The 21299-nt window shown below is 34.6% G+C and overlaps 1 protein-coding gene across 1 annotated transcript in view; it reads left to right on the forward strand.

Moving 5' to 3' along the window:
- The window catches only part of LOC107706742 (tetratricopeptide repeat protein 28-like), a 280615-nt gene that overhangs the window by 184612 nt on the left and 74704 nt on the right, over window positions 1–21299 (forward strand). Inside the window, 2 exon segments of the mRNA XM_016510546.1 lie at window positions 6153–6309; window positions 7319–7440. Coding sequence (XP_016366032.1) covers window positions 6153–6309; window positions 7319–7440 — 279 coding nt within the window.

A 21299-nucleotide genomic window follows, 5' to 3' on the forward strand; every position in this document is an offset into this window, starting at 1 on the left:
TTTATTTTTTTATTAATTAACTTAATTCATTAATAAAAATATGTTATAAAAGTCAATAGTGAATAATAACACAAATTATATGAGTAAAATAATAGAAATAAATAGAATACATTTTTTTTCCGCATTACAGTAAAAAGAATCATATTTTTTAAATGAAATTACAGCAGTGTTTATTTGGAGGAAATTGTGCATAATTATATATTAAATAATACAAATAAATTAAAACATTGTATAATTTAAACAATTTTCTCTTATTTCAGTAGAAACTGATTTTTTTTTGTATTACAGTACTGCAAATTGAGATTAAAAAAAAAGTGTGCTCAATTGTCATAAAAATAATGTTGAAAAAATATTAATGGTCCTAAAAATAGACTTAATTTTCATTATGCTATATATAAGTTTAGTTTTATTTATTTAGTTAGTTAGTAGTTTCCTTTATTCTCAATGATGATTTCATATCTCTGTGCAAATGCAAATGCTTCTCCGGCCCAAACTTGTCTCCATCTTTTTTGACCAGTGACGTTCCATGATTTTTCATGACTTTTCTAGTTATTCATGAATTTTTACCTGAAGAAATACTGAATATATCTTGTGAAATTTGTATTGACTAAAGGTGATTTTGATGACATTTCCGTGACCTTAAAGGGGTCATATGATGCGATTTCAATTGTTCCTTTCTCTTTGGAGTTCCCTAGTGATATTACATTAACTATAATTTTCTTGTTTCTCACATTAACACTCTATATCAAGGTCTGAGATGTTTTTTGAAAGGAAAATGTTGAAGGACATTTGGTGTGGAGCATTTGTGCTACAGCTTTTATTCTATCCTAATATTCAGTCGTTAATATAGACGGAGGACTTTCAGAGGCTTACAATCTATATCAGTAAAGCATTAGGAATGAATAGAGCTGCTGAAAGTGAAGGTATATCAGTGTATGTGAGAGACTGCTAGAGAAACATTCCCCAAGTGTTCGCTCCATTACCCTGGAATCCAAACCAATGAGCTCATGATATTACATAGATACATTTTTTCTCGCCTTGCCTCAGGGAATCTTTTTTCAGTTTGCAGTAGTCTAACAGTGGACTAATGAAGCAGCACAGCTGTTTTCAACATTGATAATAATCAGAAATGTTTCTTGAGCAGCAAATCAGCATATTAGAATGATTTCTGAAGGATCATGCGACACTGAAGACTGGAGTAATGAAGCTGAAAATTCAACTTTGATCACAGGAATAAATTACATTTTAACAGATATTCACATAGAAAACAGTTATTTTAAATTATAATAATATTTCACAATTTTACTGTTTTTAATTTATTTTTTAATCAAATAAAGCAGCCTGGGTGGGCAAAAACATAAAAAAAAGGATCATGCGACACTGAAGACTGGAGTAATGAAGCTGAAAATTCAGTTTTGATCACAGAAATAAATTACATTTTAAAATATATTAATATAGAAAACAGCCGTTTTAAATTGTAATAATATTTCATCCTAGACTTGTTGCATATGAAATCAGTGCTGGATTTATTGTGTAAACGCTGAATGCAGTGCGCAGCACAAACACGTGTCGCACATTAAAACAGTAGATTCAGAGAGCAGCTGGTAAGACATGATTAATGACAGAACTCATGTTCTACTCAATGATTCATCTCTGTTGTGTCAAGATTTAAAGTAAATATAAAAGTGCACAGAATATAATTCAAACCCAGCTCTTTTTCTTCTCAGACACACACAGAAAAAGAGGAGAAATATATTTTGGGGTATTTTTGGAATGGCACTGTGCACAGTTTATTTACAAAATGTATTGAATAAATACATTTATACTGTTTAAAAGCACACTGTGTGGAAAACTGTATCCAACAATGCAATGCGCTCAACTTCACCTTCATTTCGTTGTGTCAAGATTTAAAGTAAATATAAAAGTGCACAGAATATAATTCAAACCCAGCTCTTTTTCTTAGACACACACAGAAAAAGAGGAGAAATATATTTTGGGGTATTTTTGGAATGGCACTGTGCACAGTTTATTTACAAAATGTATTGAATAAATACATTTATACTGTTTAAAAGCACACTGCGTGGAAAACTGTATCCAACAATGCAATGCGCTCAACTTCACCTTCATTTCTATTATGAAGAATGAACTAGTTTTTTTTTCTCCTTTACATTATTTGATCATACTGACAAAAAGGACATTTTACATGAAATTGGGTCAAAAATGCAAAATAAATATTTTTGTTTCTGATATGACAATGTCATGAAGTCATGTGACAATATTGTAGCATACTACTTTCTGTTTAAAGGGGTCATATGATGCTGCTAAAAAGAACATTATTTTGTGTATTTGGTGTAATGAAATGTGTTTATGCGGTTTAAAGTAAAAAAAAAATTGCAACTTTACAGATCTTCTTTATGCACCAAGAGCTTGTAACACTCCAAAGAGAAAGGAAAAATTGAAATCGCATCATATGACCCCTTTAAACAAATAACAGACAGTATTCAGTATTTGTACTGCTAATGGTATATTTTTTAATATGTAAGTAATTATGTTTTGATGTTTTTGCCCTCCCATGCTGCATTTATTTGATCAAAAATACAGTAAAAACAATATCATTGTGAAATATTATTACAATTTAAAATAAGTGTTTTCTATCTGAATATATAGTAAAATGTAATTTATTCCTGTGATCAAAGCTGAATTTTCAGCATCATTACTCCAGTCTTCAGTGTCACATGATCCTTCAGAAATCATTCTTAATATGCTGATTTGCTGCTCAAGAAACATTTCTGATTATTATCAACGTTAAACACAGTGGTACATTTTTCCAGGATTCTTTGAGGAATTGAAAGTTGAACAGCATTTATTTAAAATAAAAATATTTAGTAACATGATAAATGCCTTTACTGTCACTTTTGATAAATTTAATGCATCCTTGCTGAATAAAAGTATTCATTTATGAACAAATAGCAGACAGTATTGAGTATATATTGCACAGTATGCATGCATTCTGTTCCAAACAAAGCTGATGTCTTTTTTCACATTTTCTCCATCCTTCTTCTCATTTGGAATCTTTCTTTCTCTCTTTTTCTCTCTTCCACACACACATACCGTCTCCTTTCATGATGTTTGAAACACTCTGCAATTGTTACTCGCTAGCAGTTCAAGCGAGCGTAGCGCGGGCCGACGGTTTAATCTCTTTTAGGAAACATATTGTTCTTATATTCATTAAGCAGAGCACTTCAGAATATGACAGCAGTTGTAATTGGTTTGGTTTCATCTTGTTAAAATGCATTCATTATGCGACGGGTCCTGGGCTTCTTTGTGCGTGGAGAACACCGAGCTGCACTGTCTGCCTGTCTGTAATTGTGAGCCGCAGTCACTGTCAGCCGCTTAATTAAAGCCAATGCAGAGAGGACATGCTCCATTTGGGACCATTTGAGAATTTCCATCTTCCTCACAGGTAGGGATAAATAGCAGACGCTCTCGCTGATGACACGTGTGTGTGTGTGTGTGTGTGTGGCACTCAGTATTCGAGTCAAGTCACAATTATTTTAAAGAACTTTATTCAATACAGAACAGTATTAAAGTAATAGTTCACTGAAAAATTTAAATTTGCTGAAAATGTACTCACCCTCAGGCCATCCAAGATTCAGATGAGTTTGTTTCTTCATCAGAACAGATTTGGAGAAATGTAGCATTGCATCACTTGCTCAGCAGTGGATCCTCTGCAGTGAATGGGTGCCGTCAGAATGAGAGTCCAAACAGCTGATAAAAAGCTGTTCAATCTGTTCTGATGAAGAAACAAACTTATCTGCATCTTGGATGGCCTGACGTTGAGTATATTTTCAATAAATGTTCATTTTTGGGTGAACTATTCGTTTAATGTTGCAAAGTCCTTCAGTTTTGAAACTAATGCAGTTTTAGCTGTAAAGCAGCTGTACACAGAGCAATATTGTCATTTTTAGCTCAGTTTAGTTTTTGTTCTGATCCAAGCGTGTCAGTGATCTGAAATCTAATGCATGGTTTATGTAAGGACTATAGTCTGACTGTTGCCCAGGTTTTTCTTTTATTGTCGTTACAGATGAATTATGTGATGTTTTCAATGCTAGTCAATATGAAATCAAATGCACACTATTTATATAAATGCACATTCCTGGTCTTATTGTGTACGGTTCACCAATGCATATTATTGCAAAGAAATATTTCAATATTTTTCAACCACCAGTTATTTAGACACACTTTTCACTTTTTTTTTTTTTTGTTAAATATCCTAAACATGAAGTTAAAGGGTTATGAACAGCATAGCGTTTTGACTTTTGGTAGTTTTACGTTCCTGAAGAGTGTAAACATTGTGGCTCTGTGGCGTTTTCAAAACATTGTTCTGTTTAAGCGACCTGACGTGTCGTCATCTGCCTCAACGAATAGTTTAAGTTTGAGCCAAATAATATTTGGGAAGCCTTTTAGGAAATGTATTTGTAATTTTATTTGGTTTCAGTAGTGCCACAGAAAAGACACTATAAATCACTGTGCAAGAACAAAAATCTGAGCTTAATCAGTTTTTCTTTTATTGTTGTAAGTAGTAAGAACAAAATAAGACAAATTGAATCTCCTTGTTTCCTGACCACAAATATGAATATTTGAGGTGCAAAGTGCAAAATGATTGTTGTTTTTTGGAAATTTTGTACAATATAATACGATAAAATACAGTGGGTACGGAAAGTATTCAGACCCCCTTAAATTTTTCACTCTTTGTTATATTGCAGCCATTTGCTAAAATCATTTAAGCTAATTTTTTTTCCTCATTAATGTACACACAGCAGCCATAATGACTTTTGAGTGTTATTGAGAGATTAAGAAGATTCCAGAAAGATGAAGAGGGATCGGGAAATTGCTCCATCCTATTTCCTCTTCCTGCCACAACCTTTGCCTAAAGCACCTGCCATTTAGATTTTATTGCACAATATAGACTTCTTAAAGTCTGTTTACTCAGAGACGTGTGTGTGTTTTAAAGGTCATTAGTAGCTGTGATGCTGTATATTCACCTCAGGCAAGATTCCTCAGGTTATGGAGGAAAACTCACCTCAGGCGAAGCAGAGATCTGTGATGCTCTCATGGGCCCTGTTCTCTCTGTGTGTGTGTGTGTGTGTGTGTGTGTGTGTGTATGTGTAAAACCAGCCATTTATTGGTCTGTATGTGCATTTATGTGCGTACACTCTTTATTTGCATGCATATGCTGTATATATGTGTGCATGCAGTTCTGCAGTAGTTAAAATGATGGCCTCACCAGAGGAACAAATGCACCGGTGTCAGAGAGATGAATAGCTTTGCTGATATTGACTGTTTGTTGCTCTTTAAAGAGTCTCCAGCCTCCAAAGAAGCTCTTCTCTCATTATAGATGGATAAATTGCAGAGTAATACAAGTATATTATGTATATTTATTATTATATAATATTTTTCATATTTATTATGTTCTCTCTCTCTCTCTCTCTCTCTATATATATATATATATATTTATATACAGCATATACAGTATATATATATACACACAAACAAACGGACAAAATTACTAAAACTTGAAACTGAAAACGGAGTTGTTAATAAAAACTATAATAGTGTATATATATATATATATATATATATATAGGCAAAACAACAATATTCATTTTAAGTGCAAACTAACAGACTTTATTAGACTGTATAGACCTAAAATTGATTAAATACACTGGAAAAATATCCAATCGATTCCTTTGAGTCAAGAATGCATTTGTGTCAGTGTATGGTCAGTGTCAATGGCCGTTCATTGACACACTCCATACAAGCACATCAAATCAAAGACGGCAGCTTTCTGCCACAGAGCCGTGACCCGTCGTGTGGTCGGCTGTAATGAGCCGTGGTGTGGACGAGTCGTTTGAGTAACTGACCCTCCTCTACATGGCAGCGCTGGCTACGGCTAGCGGAGCGCCATCCGACTGGAGTGACCAAGCGCAGAGTCATTTAAAGGCCTGGAATTGCATCCTGCACCGAGGTCGATCGATGGCACGCCTGTCAGAAAGATGAATGGGAACTTTAGGGACTCCATTTTAATGAAGGCAGAGAGGAGAGAGAGAGCGATGCTCGTGTAGTCGTGTTGTGTAAAGATACTCCTGTAGCACACGCTCTGTAGGTCAGGCTGCTCCTGAACTGATGGAGACCTGCCCTCCATCACCATTCATCACCCTTAAACACATTTCTCCCTTCTTCACACTGCTCGGCCTCAGTCAGGGTCAATGCAGAGACTCCACAAAGAAAAGATACTGGATTTCTCTAGTATATAAACTTAGAACAATTACATCTGACTTTATGACCAAAGAATTATATTCCACGGTTAATATAATTATTAATATATTAAATAACTAGTGTTAATATGTATATATTATATATGTATATATGTATATATATATATATGTATATATACTCGGTATGGACGTCACAGTTCGGTTCATGCAGTCAGACAACAAATACAGTCAGTCATAGGTGATCAATCCAGACGGGGGCGCACGCGGTAATGCAACTCTAACCGTCATGACAGGAAAGAGTAAAAGAAGAGACGATCTACCCACCAGGCAAATTACTGTCTTTATGAATGAGTCAGTGAACCATTCATTCAGTCAGTTCGTTCAAACACACAGATTCATTCAGGAACCATGAGTCTTTATGAATGAGTCATTGAATTGTTCGCTAAACCAATTTGTTCAAAAACGCTGATTTATTCAACTGAGTGTCTTTATGAGTGAATCATTGAGTCGTTCATTCAACTGATTCATTCAAAATCGCTGATTTATTCAAGTGAGTGTCTTCGCGAGTAAATCATTGAGTCATTCACTCAATTGATTAATCCATAAACACTGATTCATTCAGGAACGAAAATCCACCTTCCGTTTTTTTGCTCAGAGATACACAACAGTTAATTCTGCTGCTGCTTTTTAAAACTATTTTCATTTGGCTGAGCAAAAACACACAAACTAACCAGCAAGATTGTGCGTAAAATATAAGTTACTTCTTGTTTATCGAACTGTTGTATAAAAGCAATGTCACATTCACAGTTGTTCTGCACTCACAATAACCTTTAGCCTCGACGCTCAGATGTCATTGCATTACTACTTGGTTTTGGTTTGTTGTTATATGCAGTGTTGTCGTTATTTGATGACTCTACGGCGCCCCTGAAGGTCTGGAGTCATTCTGGGATTGATGAAAGCTGCAGCAGGAACAGAGTAACCCATCAGTCAGTCAAAATGTGTAGCTTTTTTACACCCTGTGAGGTGTGATTGTTCCTCAGGAGGAGAGGGAGGTGATGGATTATATGGGAGTTTCTCCCCAGAGGTCTGCGCTGCACTCTCTCGGCCCGTGGGCCGCTCCGCTCACACGTCAATGTCAGAGATCAATAGAGCTGATCTCTGGGTGGGTTTGAGTATGAGTGTGTGTGTCACTGCTGAGATGAATCTAAATAAGTCAAACATTGTTAGGAAAGTGAATCTCACATCTTGGTCAAAGAGGAAAAAAAACAGATGTATTATATCCTTTTTGGCACTGTACATATATATATATATATATATATATACACAGACTTGCATGTAACTGTTAAAGTCTCAGAGCTGTTTTTAACCAGTCGATCAGGTTGTAAATCTGTTCAAATGGCTTGTTTCTTCCTCGCAGCATAGGTTCATGGCTGATTTGTCTTCTTGCTCTTCGTCTTTCTCTCTCTCTCTCTCGCTCTGTTTTTCTTTTTCTTGCTATTTGCACATGAGCATTGCATTTCTCTACAGCATACACACTGCAGCTAACTACAGTTTATCCCATTCAGATTGGTCATCAGTGGTATTTTATTAGAGGTGACAGGATATTAATGGTTTAAGTCACTTATATCAGTGGTTTTCAACTGGTGTGTCCTGATCAGATCATGGACAACAGGGAGAAACTATTCAAAATGCAATCAATATTTAAACTAATCACATACAAGGTAAAAGAAAACATGACTCTGGTTATGTTAAGTACGGGTTCACTTGCACCTGGAATAAATATGATTTATTGCAATTCAAGAGACGTTTAGAAACAGAAACCAGCATTTTTCCTATTCAGCGTATGATGTATTACAAATTTTAATTTTGAGACATAAAATTCCATGTTTGTGTTTAAAAATGTATTATTTTAGTATATAAACTTGTTATTTTATATAGTATTTATAGATTTTTTAATTAGATTTTATTATATTTTTATGATTGTTTTATTTTTTATTGTTTTCATTTTAATTTTAGTTTACATTTTAGTGCTGTTATGTGCCTTTGTTATTCTTATTTTAATATTTCTATTTAGTTTTATTATTTTTATTTCAGTTTGAGTTTTATTGCAAATTTTCATTTACATATTCCATTTATATTTCATCTAATAAACTATTTATTTTTAGCAATAGTTTTAGTTAAAAATAACAGCACATAATTTTAGTGTAGGTAATGTTATGTGCCTTTGTCATTTTTTTATTATTATTATTTTTTAAATAATTCTATTTACTTTTATTATTTTCTTTATTTCAGTTTAAATTTGAGTAGTTTCAGTACTTCAACCTATTTTATTTCAGTTAGTTGCCAAGGCAACATTTCAAAATTTCATTCATGTTTTTTAACTAATATTTCATCTTGTCACATGTCATTCAGTTTGGAATGTTTTCCTCATGCACTGTTCCCCTTCATTGTGTAAATTGTGTCATTCTTTTCTGTGCATTTAAGTTCCGGTGTGTTCAGTTCTAGTTGGTCCGGTCTCGCAGTCAGTCATAGGTGATCAATCCAGACGGGGGCGCACGCGGTAATGCAACTCTAACCGTCATGACAGGAAAGAGTAAAAGAAGAGACGATCTACCCACCAATTTCAAAAACAGCTGTGTGGGATAGGTTTCGGATTCTAGAGATGCTGCATTGCAATCATTTCCCAAAATGTAGTTTGTGTGGAATTTTTTTGAAGTCTGTAAAGACGACAAAATATTGTACCAGACAGATCAAGCTCACTGTTCGCGCTGCTCGAAATATAAGAAATATGGGGGTTTACATGAATGTATCTCTGAGAGGAATTGACTGTCTTCAGAATGTTTTCGATGGCATTTTCTTTTCCTCTTACCTCCGTATAATGCATTTATAATGCAACTTTGAACAATCGAACCGTGACCCCAAAGCCGAGGTACGTACCGAACCGTGACTTCTGTGTACCATTACACCCCTAATACACACACACACACACACACACACATATATATATATATACGTGGGCCGCTCCGCTCACACGTCAATGTCAGAGATCAATAGAGCTGATCTCTGGGTGGGTTTGAGTATGAGTGTGTGTGTCACTGCTGAGATGAATCTAAATAAGTCAAACATTGTTAGGAAAGTGAATCTCACATCTTGGTCAAAGAGGAAAAAAAACAGATGTATTATATCCTTTTTGGCACTGTACATATATATATATATATATATATATACGCAGACTTGCATGAAACTGTTAAAGTCTCAGAGCTGTTTTTAACCAGTCGATCAGGTTGTAAATCTGTTCAAATGGCTTGTTTCTTCCTCGCAGCATAGGTTCATGGCTGATTTGTCTTCTTGCTCTTCGTCTTTCTCTCTCTCTCTCTCGCTCTGTTTTTCTTTTTCTTGCTATTTGCACATGAGCATTGCATTTCTCTACAGCATACACACTGCAGCTAACTACAGTTTATCCCATTCAGATTGGTCATCAGTGGTATTTTATTAGAGGTGACAGGATATTAATGGTTTAAGTCACTTATATCAGTGGTTTTCAACTGGTGTGTCCTGATCAGATCATGGACAACAGGGAGAAACTATTCAAAATGCAATCAATATTTAAACTAATCACATACAAGGTAAAAGAAAACATGACTCTGGTTATGTTAAGTACGGGTTCACTTGCACCTGGAATAAATATGATTTATTGCAATTCAAGAGACGTTTAGAAACAGAAACCAGCATTTTTCCTATTCAGCGTATGATGTATTACAAATTTTAATTTTGAGACATAAAATTCCATGTTTGTGTTTAAAAATGTATTATTTTAGTATATAAACTTGTTATTTTATATAGTATTTATAGATTTTTTAATTAGATTTTATTATATTTTTATGATTGTTTTATTTTTTATTGTTTTCATTTTAATTTTAGTTTACATTTTAGTGCTGTTATGTGCCTTTGTTATTCTTATTTTAATATTTCTATTTAGTTTTATTATTTTTATTTCAGTTTGAGTTTTATTGCAAATTTTCATTTACATATTCCATTTATATTTCATCTAATAAACTATTTATTTTTAGCAATAGTTTTAGTTAAAAATAACAGCACATAATTTTAGTGTAGGTAATGTTATGTGCCTTTGTCATTTTTTTATTATTATTATTTTTTAAATAATTCTATTTACTTTTATTATTTTCTTTATTTCAGTTTAAATTTGAGTAGTTTCAGTACTTCAACCTATTTTATTTCAGTTAGTTGCCAAGGCAACATTTCAAAATTTCATTCATGTTTTTTAACTAATATTTCATCTTGTCACATGTCATTCAGTTTGGAATGTTTTCCTCATGCACTGTTCCCCTTCATTGTGTAAATTGTGTCATTCTTTTCTGTGCATTTAAGTTCCGGTGTGTTCAGTTCTAGTTGGTCCGGTCTCGTCAACGTCTGCGTTTAGGATACCCTGTGTATTGCATTACCAGAGTGTTGGATTAAAGATTTTACAAACCTTCTTCTTCATCTTTGTGCATTTGTGAGCAGCGTACAGTAGCTGTGACACATCTAATTAGCTATCTTATTTATTTGTTTATTTAATTAGTTAGTAATAGTTTCAGTTTCAGTTTCAGTAACAGTTCTAGTTCTCTATTGAGTCTTTAATGTCCAATATAAAATTTGAAGCAAAACCAGAAACACTGACTTTTATTAATTTTGTCAGTATTATCTGACACCGAGCAGGTTAAACATTGAGCGTCCATGGTTCTTGTTTACAGCCACAAGACGCTCAAGCATAGCTGCGGTTATCACTGTATAAACATGACGATTTTGGAAGTGATTCCTATGGGACGATCATTTAGAACATTCACTGCCGCATCAAAATGCAGTCGACACTCCCAAACCGTTCAGTGATGTTCAGGTGGCTAATGCACGGCTTGTTGGTCGAGCAGCAAGGTTTCTGCAGAGAAGGTCACAACTGTGATATTCATTCTTTGGGAGCTTGGCGCTGTAAAAATGGTGCCGCATCCCAGAGTAGGATTTGCATTTTTTCAGGCTGAGGGAATGTTCTTACGCAAACCCTGCTGATATGCTGCCAGAGAACACAGCGGCTGGCTGTCCACTCCTCGCTGCCTCTGACTCTGCTTTCTTTTCCACTTTGTCTTTCTTTTGTGGCTGTATATCTCTCTGTGTGGATTACACACTCACTGTCTCGCTCTTTCATTTCAGAACTGACCTTCAAGATCCAGTTCCTCATTCCACATAGTCACAGCACTACATTATGAATCTGAATGAGCACAAAACATACTGTCTTTACACAGCCTGTAAGAACTACTACTGTAGCTTACTGCATACTATATACTGTTGGCTAGAAGTTGCACCGACTAGTCGATTAGGTTTGCCAGAGACCGCTGATGCTACACGGTAAACACTGATTAGTCAGCTAATTTTCTGGTCAACTAGTAAAAATGAGTAGTTGTGAAACCCATTACTGTGTACTGTCTACTAGTTTTTTATAGTATGTAAAGCAGTATGCAACAATACATATTTTAAACTTGCTTAACTACAGTTTAAAATATTTATTGTAATTTTAAAACCAAATTTTGTGTAAAAGTGTTTTTTACACTACAATTCAAAGTCGAGGGCATTGGATTGTAGCCTGCATTTATTTGATTAAAAATACAGTAAAAACAGTAATATTGTGAAATATTATTACAATTTAAAATAACAGTTTTCTATGTGAATATATTTTAAAATGTAATTTATTCCTGTGATGCGCAGCTGATGCGCATCATTACTCCAGTCTTCAGTGTCACATGATCCTTCAGAAATCATTCTAATATGCTGATTTGCTGCTCAATAAATATTTCTTACTATCAATGTATAGAAAAACAGTTTTGCTTTTTTTATAAAAGTCTTTACTGTCACTTTTGATCAAATTAATGCAACCTTGCTGAACAGAAATCTTACTGACTTCAAACATTTGAATTTGTTCAAAAGCTCAAAGTATGTAGTATGCATAGTAACCCTAAAGCTAACGCAAACACAAACGGCATCACCATCAGCGTTCCCTCATCTACAGATCCATCTCATTTACCCACAAGCCCAGAGAAAACAATATCCAATCTGTGACATCAGCTCACCCTCAACCTCAGTCGAACAGGCCAAGGAAACGCACCTAATCACATTTCCTTAAAATGCCGGAGAGGAACAAATTGCTTAAGCGGAGTGTAATGAATTGAACAGCAGATGCCAGGCCTCAGTAATGTGCTCAGACAGGCAGCCGTAAAACAAAAAATCTTGTTGACAATTTTTTGCACGAAGCAATTCCTCCTGGCGAGGCGGCCTGAGCGGGGCCTCCCACAATTCCCACATGTAAACAGATGAAAACGAGACGGCGAGAACGAAAGATAACACCGCAGCCAGCTGGGCTGACAAGTGTTTGATTTCCCAAAAGAGGCCCGGGCGACTGGGGTACTTCTGCACTCACCGACGGCACCGGAGACGGGACTGAGGGGAGACTAATCCAGTTTACTCATCTTTGTACGGATGTCTGATTTCTAAGGCGCACGTCAGCCCTGGAGTAATCCGTTTCCCATTTCATTCTCTTCTCTCATTTCGTCAATTAGGGTGGCGGAAAGATGCCAAGACGGAGACGTGACACTGCTCTGTCTCCGCTCCTAAATCAGGGTACAGCGCGTCACACATCATCCAGCATCCCATAATGCAGTTCACCTGGCTAAACGAGATCTGACATACTATTGTAAACAAACTACCTGCCATGAACAGAATGACATAGTGCTGTTGATGTTAACTAAAACTAAATGTACAGTATATAAATAAATAAATGTGTGTGTGTGTGTGTGTGTGTGTGTGTGTATATATATATATATATGTTGACAAGGTGACTTTTCTCATTTTCATGTAAGTGTAAGCTTTTCACATTAGAATTTAAAGTCGAGCTCATTGCATTGTAGCCTGCATTTATGTGATCAAAACTACAGTAAAAACAGTGATATTGTGAAATATTATTACAATTTAAACTAACTGTTTTCTATGTGAATATGTTAAAATGCAATTTATTCCTGTGATGCAAAGCTGAATTTTCAGCATCATTACTCCAGTCTTCAGTGTCACATGATCCTTCAGAAATCATTCTAATATGAAATTTCAAGGAATTTTAAAATTGTGACTGGAAAAAAAAAATCATGGAAAACTTTACCGTGAATATTTATTTCTACAATAAATATAATTTAGTATGCTAGTAAAAATTCCATTCCAAATATGTCTTTTGAGAGCAAATGTGTGTCACCTGGATCTGTGATTGTCTCATTTAAACTGTCTTCTGTCCGTCCCTGTCTGGTTCTTTCTTTTTTTTTTACCTCCTTCTGCTGGTCATGAATTCACGGTGTCTGTACCCTCAGAACAGGATCTGAAGCCACTCGAGGACACATTGTATAAACGAAGTGCTGAGCTAGATGTCAGCCTTTGGAGGCGCTCAGGTGTGGCGACAGGCGGAATAAGCCTCATTCAGGTCTGGCAAAGTGGCAAAATTGTGGGTTTACCACAAACCCTACGGTCTTCTGAATGACCTGGTGTCCTCAGAAGAGACTGCAATTAAGATCTCAGAGGGGTTCCTGTTGTCTCGTTGATTGCTCGATGTCCCATTGCGCTGTAAATATTTACGTGAGCACGCTGACATTTTACCGCCGGGTCAAGACTTGAGCTTGACAGGCATGCGGCCCTGGGGTGAAGCTTTTACAGGATCTTTGTCTTTATCTGTCTCTTCCCAATAAAGTCGTTTTTGCCCAGCAGGTTTTTTTTTTCTTTCTGCGCTGTCATGTTGCGAGTTTCTCTGAGAGCGTTGTCGAGTCATTCGACCTCTACATCAGACCCTGAGTGCATCTGACAAAACAGCACCAGCGCAGCCTTGAAAACTTCACAGCGTTTCCCTGGCTTTGATTCCCTCTCCGTCCCTTCGAAAACTACCCTCCCAGAAACAAAGGATTTGCATTCTACATTTATCACTGTCATCATGACAAAGCAATGCAGCGCCGCAGCCGAAAATATCAGAGCGGTGGGGAAAAAAAGAGAGAAAAAGTCCTGTTGATTCATTCCCTTTTACGGGAAAATCAAATCAAACCCATCAATCTAATTATTACACACAGACTTCGCACGCTGATGGTAATTGCGAGGAACAAATACGTTGGAAAGGGCACAGATTCCTCAAAGGTGCAGATCTGTACTGAAACGGCTGAAAGTGTCTTGAGTGTGAATCTCACAAAAAGTGATTTTTATCTGGCTCCCAGCAGCGCCATGAGAGGGAATGGCATGATTTTCTCAAAAATATAAGTTTAGAAGCCATAAATGTGTGGTCAATTATAGGAATGCTTGTATGAATAATACAAAATCTAGTGCGATGCCTACTTAGCATTTATAAGCATCACAGTAAGAGAAATGTTGAATATATACTTTAAATTTCATTCACTACAAAATAATGATCAATAAAATGAACTATTCATGCTGTAGAGAGTGCAACAGTCTGGTTCTGGAAGTAAAATCCCATTAATTTTCTCTATTGAAGAATTGATTTTGAATGATAACTCTAATAAACTCTTAAAAACAGACCTACCGTGAGATACAATGTTAATCAAGAGTATTTGCTTTTGTTGAAGCCATCAGCCCACATTATTTCAAATGATTAAAAAAAAAAAAGAATCACGTTTAACAGTTACAGTAGAGAATTGTGACAAGTTAGTCACACCAAAAGAACACTTTAGTGCCCGCCTACTTCTTAAATATTTGTATATAAATGCATATTTTGCATTAAACATAACATATATTGTTTATATATACATAATCAACATCTTTAGATCAATAATTTCATATTTCTCTGTGAACTATGAGTTTGTTAATCAATGGTAGTTGCTTTTGTTGCAACCATCAGTCCGCATTTTCAACTTATTCTTTAAATAATAATGTTTAACAGTGCAATTCCTGGTGAAAAACTACATTACCCATGATTCTGCAGTGGAAATCCACCAATCAGAAAATCGCTACATGTAAATCACATCCAAAGAATGCTTTAGTGCCCGCCTTAATATTTGTTCTTAAAGATTATATATATATATGTATATATATATATATATATATATATATACTGTATATATATATATATGTGTGTATGTGTGTCATTTTGTCAGATTTTCAAATAATTATTTGCTTCAAATCAAAGTTTGTAGTGTTTTGATTCTCCTCATAGCTGACTGTCTTATATCACTTTTTACAAAGATTTTTTTTTAAACTCTATGGCAAAAAATAAATGTAAAAATACTTCCAGAACCAACTAAAAAAGAACACTGTTGCACTCTATTTGTATGCTTGTATATGTTTATGCTTATTAGACTGTCAAATAGCTAGCTTGCATTTACATTTAGTCATTTAGCATATGTTTTTATCCAAAAATGGACTTACAAAGGAGGAACAGTTTATCATTAGAGCCAACAATTTACGCAGTTAACAATGCTAAGCTTCCAGTGTAAGCCAGTAGCGTAGCTTAGCCACATGCTAAAGTCAAACTCTGTGTGTGGAGTTCAGTAGTGTGTGTGTTTGTGAGTGTGTGTCAGCGTATGGATGGCTAACACATCGGGTACTGTACCTGGCGAGGGGTTAATGAGTTGCTAATGAAACACATGGCTAGCAGCTAATTAGATGTGACCTGTTTTCCTGAGAGAAAGACTTGCCCATGATTCTGCAGTGGAAATCCACCAATCAGAAAATCGCTACATGTAAATCACATCCAAAGAATGCTTTAGTGCCCGCCTTAATATTTGTTCTTAAAGATTATATATATATATGTATATATATATATATATATATATATATACTGTATATATATATATATGTGTGTATGTGTGTCATTTTGTCAGATTTTCAAATAATTATTTGCTTCAAATCAAAGTTTGTAGTGTTTTGATTCTCCTCATAGCTGACTGTCTTATATCACTTTTTACAAAGATTTTTTTTTAAACTCTATGGCAAAAAATAAATGTAAAAATACTTCCAGAACCAACTAAAAAAGAACACTGTTGCACTCTATTTGTATGCTTGTATATGTTTATGCTTATTAGACTGTCAAATAGCTAGCTTGAATTTACATTTAGTCATTTAGCATATGTTTTTATCCAAAAATGGACTTAAAAAGGAGGAACAGTTTATCATTAGAGCCAACAATTTACGCAGTTAACAATGCTAAGCTTCCAGTGTAAGCCAGTAGCGTAGCTTAGCCACATGCTAAAGTCAAACTCTGTGTGTGGAGTTCAGTAGTGTGTGTGTTTGTGAGTGTGTGTCAGCGTATGGATGGCTAACACATCGGGTAATGTACCTGGCGAGGGGTTAATGAGTTGCTAATGAAACACATGGCTAGCAGCTAATTAGATGTGACCTGTTTTCCTGCAACTTTACCTCACGGTTGACAGCTCATATGCTAATGTGCTAATCCACCTGCCGTCACTGTAAAGTCTTTGTTCTTTTACGGTGTTATTTATTATTTTAGCTATGTATAGTTTGAAGTCACAACTTTTGAAGTAGATGCAATATTCCTGTATTCTGAAGGTCTTGCTAATTTGGCTCTAAATAAGGCTGTAGCTTGTTAAATGAAATGCCAGAATTGTGATTCATTTCAAACACTTCAGCCTAACCTGACGTCTCCTTTGATATATTTACAAGCATTTTAATGATCTCTGACTCTTGAGTATCTTCTGTGAGAAATCCTCAAAATGAACCAGATGGTTAAGTCATTAAAATGAGTGTTAAGTTTTATTCTCACGGTTTAATCCAAATCGGAAAACATAAGTCGAGGTCATATTTCACCTCAGAATCAAGAGAAAAATGTATATTATATTATAATTATTTTTATATATTATTATTCTGTGTGTGTGTATACTTATAGTTTATATTTTATTATATTTATTTCTATATTATTTACATAAATGTATATATTTATTTGCTTTTCACAGCTATAGCTTTACTTGTATTATATTATATTATTTTTTATTTTACTTTATTTTGCGCTGGGACATTATTTTTTATTACAATTAAATAATGTATTTAATTTATAAAGTATTTAATATATATAAAGATATATATAATATACATTACTGTATTTAATGTAAGCAAAAATAATTAGTATAAAATATAATTAAATATAATGAATTGAAATGTAATGAATATAAAGTGTTTTTTTCCCTTTTTGACTTTAAAAATCAAGGGAAAAATGTATGTATGTATATATATATAATTACAGTTTATATTTATATATACATTTTTTTATTTAAATGTATGCATTTATTTATTTTTCACAGAGAGTGCAATTTATTTGTATTATTGCATGACATAATTTTTTTGCTTTAAAAATTTAAGGAAAAATTAGATGATGTTTAATTAAAATAATTAAAAATATATTTTATAATTTATTATATATTATACATATAATTTTATATAACCCAATTTTTTTTATAACATTTATTTTATTGTTATAATATTGATTGATTGATTGATTTATTGATTGATTGATTGCAGTGGGACAATATTATCTTCAGTCCTGTCAACGTAAAACATGTATTTACTAAATACATTTGATTTGATTCTGGGGTGATATATGACCTGTGCATTTCTTGGCTGAATTCCCTCACTCAGCTCTAATGCGTTTGCATCCGCAGTTGAACCCACTATAATGTGTGTGTTTGTTTTGTATGCAGCAGGTCAGTGCTGGGGATCTGGCCGTCTGCGGTGGTGTAGTGCATTAGAGAGCGGAGCGGCTGACACAGCACGGGGCGTTATACATGCTTATCGATCCGCTGTCAGGCCTGACTGAAGCCCGACTGTCACAGGAGCTCGTGTGATAGACAGACGAGCGTGAGAACCCACCAGAGAAACAACTCAAAATGAAGACGTACTCAACAAAACCTGCCCCAGAGGTGGAAACTACACCGTAACGGGCCTTTTCACCATTCCTTTCACGAGTTAATCTCCCCTCTCGCTCCACGAGCTTCCTCGTTAATGTGGCGTTATAATTAGCAGGTGTCTGGTTTGTTAACATCAGGAGCACGAAGAATGCGCGAGGGCTTTGAGGCGAGTTATTGACGACAAAGACGCTCCCCTTTGTTGACGTTGGAATCGTCTCATTCAGAGCGTCGTGTGGGCGAACAGGCCTGTCGGAAATCTCATGGTGAGCTGAATGAGTGGCAGTAGATTGCGGATGTTTTCCGGTGCACGTTCTCCCTCGGGAAAAACACGCGCAGCATGGGAGAGAAACGACTAAAGATGCTAATAAAGCCGTTTAAATAATTCATCTCTTCATCTTAAACCTGCCGCCTCCAGGGCTGCGGGAAACGCTCATCAACCTCTCTCATCTCCGCCGATTCTGACTTTTCGTTCGTTTTTATCCGTTATCGTATCCCTCTCTCCGTGTCACACTCCTCCTTCACCTTGGCTTTCTTGTTTGTCATCTCGTCGTCTCCGTCTCTCTCTCTGCCCTGTGCTGATAGTGCTCGAGATGTTTTATTTACATCATTGTCAGGATGATTTCCTGGAGGTAAATTCTCCCTCAGGAGCGGCGCTGGAGTCGAGCGCGTCTGCGAGCGCAGCGGCGACCGTATGATTCGACTGCTGCGTTTGTGCGTTATCACTGCGTTTCTGTCGCACGCTTCCAGCATGGCAATGTGCATTTCTGCTGAAGTGTCTCTAAAACAACTCTTGCGAGCCCAGCGTGGGTTGCTTTATATATCATAGGGAAACAAGATGTCCTAATTATAACATAGAATTGGTATGGGGTTACTAGGGTGTTTTGACAGGTTGCTATGAGAGTGAAAGATATGGCTTGGGCCTTCATTAACTGTTTCATTAAATTGCAACTAAATTTTCAACTACGTTGCAAATTACAATTTTTAAGACTTATATGCAATTTTTTATATTTATATTCCTGTATTGCTACTACTATTACTAATAAAAATTTAATATTTTTGCATTTATGATATTTTATTTACATATAATAATAAACAATAATAGTCTAAATATGGCTTGGGCCTTCATTAACTGTGTTTCCATCCAAGTTGCAAATTCAATTTTAATAATATTTATTTTTAATAATAATAATAATAAAATATGAAATATTTTATATGTATTATATTTTTGTTATTATTTATATTTGATAATAAAATTATATCAATAATAATATATTTAATTTTGCAGTACAATATTACTATATCCATTTACATTTATTATATTTATTTTATATTTGCATGTGTGCTTAAATATGTCCGTTTTATGATTTCTCTTTTTACTTTTATTATTTATATAATAAAAAATAAATCATACACATGCACACATGTATATATATAATGCTAAAAATAGCTTATATGCATTTAAATATATTATAATTTAATTGATTAAATAGTAGTAGTAGTAGTAGTAATAATAATAATAATGCACATATTTAAATTTGCATTTTATTTATTTATATTTACATATATTTATTTACATATATTTTATATTTATATATATGCTAAAATATGCATACATTTTTAATGTGCATTTTGGGATTATTGTAATTTGCACATTTTCATCCAACATTTTTAGATAATTTCTTAAAATACAGATAAAAATACATGGATGGAAACCCAGCCAGCTCAGGACGTCTTTGCATTTTTTTTTACCTGTATCCAGAAGGTGCAAATGATGCATCTGATCACTTAGTAAAGTAACAGCATGGGTCTTCTCAGCAAGACTTTTAAGAAATCATTTGTATCTGTCTGGGTTATTTCATAATAATAGTAATGCTGCCTTAACAAACATGCAATACTGTTCATGAATGTGCAAGATCATGCTGGATGGTGTCCATGCGCTCACGTCTTCATAAATGATCATTTAGAGCAGGTCTGTGTTGCTCTGCTGCAGCATCTGTGGGTCGTGTGCGTGAGGAAGAGCTCTGCTCCGCTCTTTGATCTGTGTCTGTCTCTCACACGCTGCTTATTAATGAGCTCATGTCTCCTCTCCTCTTCCCAAAAGATGCGCTTTGTGTAGCTTTCCCTGTATGGATTACGCTTGGAGATGTTCTATTGATCCGACTGATGTCCATATTGAACCGCCTCTAATTTGGAGCTTGTGGAGAAGCTTTCTGCAGCCCAAACAGTTAATAATTCCCCATAATATGATGAATAGATGGTGTGATTTAATTAATCTGGTAAAGTGAGTCATTAATTAGACACCAAGCTTGCTGGTCTGTCCAGTCATTCCTCCTGTTTTCACGTCTTCATTTGTCGGTTTAATTTGGACATTCTTCCTCATCTCTGTCTTCCTCATGCGATGGATTTCCCCAGAAGCTCCTGATAGGCTTCCAATCAATAGCATTAACCTCCGAATTAATCATCCAGCCAGTGAGCAGTCCAGTTATTGGAAGTGATTTTTGTCAAAATTGAATACATGCCTAAAAGTTGCACTTTTCTCATAGCTGTGGACTAGCGGTTAGCTGTGGTGTCGTGTTACTTTGACATATAAAGTGAGAGAGAATGATTATCATATACTGTATGTTGTTTACATGGTGCTTCAAGGTACTGAACCATGGTACTGTTATGTTAAATGTCCAAAAGACAATGAGCACCCATCTGATCTCTAAACTATATATAGCAAATGTTTATTTAGATTAATATATAATATTTTCAGTTTTTCACCTTATTTTTTATTTTAAAAAATACATGTAAAATATATCAAATATAATTTTTTTTAATGTATTATGTATTTATAGAGTGTGTGTGAGAGCGCGCAAATGTATATTTAATATTTAATTTATTTATATTTAGATACATTTATAATATTTTAATTTTTTCTTTTTTCAAAAAACACATAAAATCTGAAATATTAAACATCTTAAAAATTTTAAACAAATATTATATAGGTCAGATTTAATAATAAAGTTAATAAAATATACAAATGTTTGTTTTTGTCATTTTTTTTGTAATTATTATTTATTATTTATTTGATTTTTTA

Source organism: Sinocyclocheilus rhinocerous, unplaced genomic scaffold (assembly GCF_001515625.1).
Source record: "Sinocyclocheilus rhinocerous isolate Xijiao unplaced genomic scaffold, SAMN03320098_v1.1 scaffold864, whole genome shotgun sequence".
NCBI lineage: Eukaryota > Metazoa > Chordata > Actinopteri > Cypriniformes > Cyprinidae > Sinocyclocheilus > Sinocyclocheilus rhinocerous.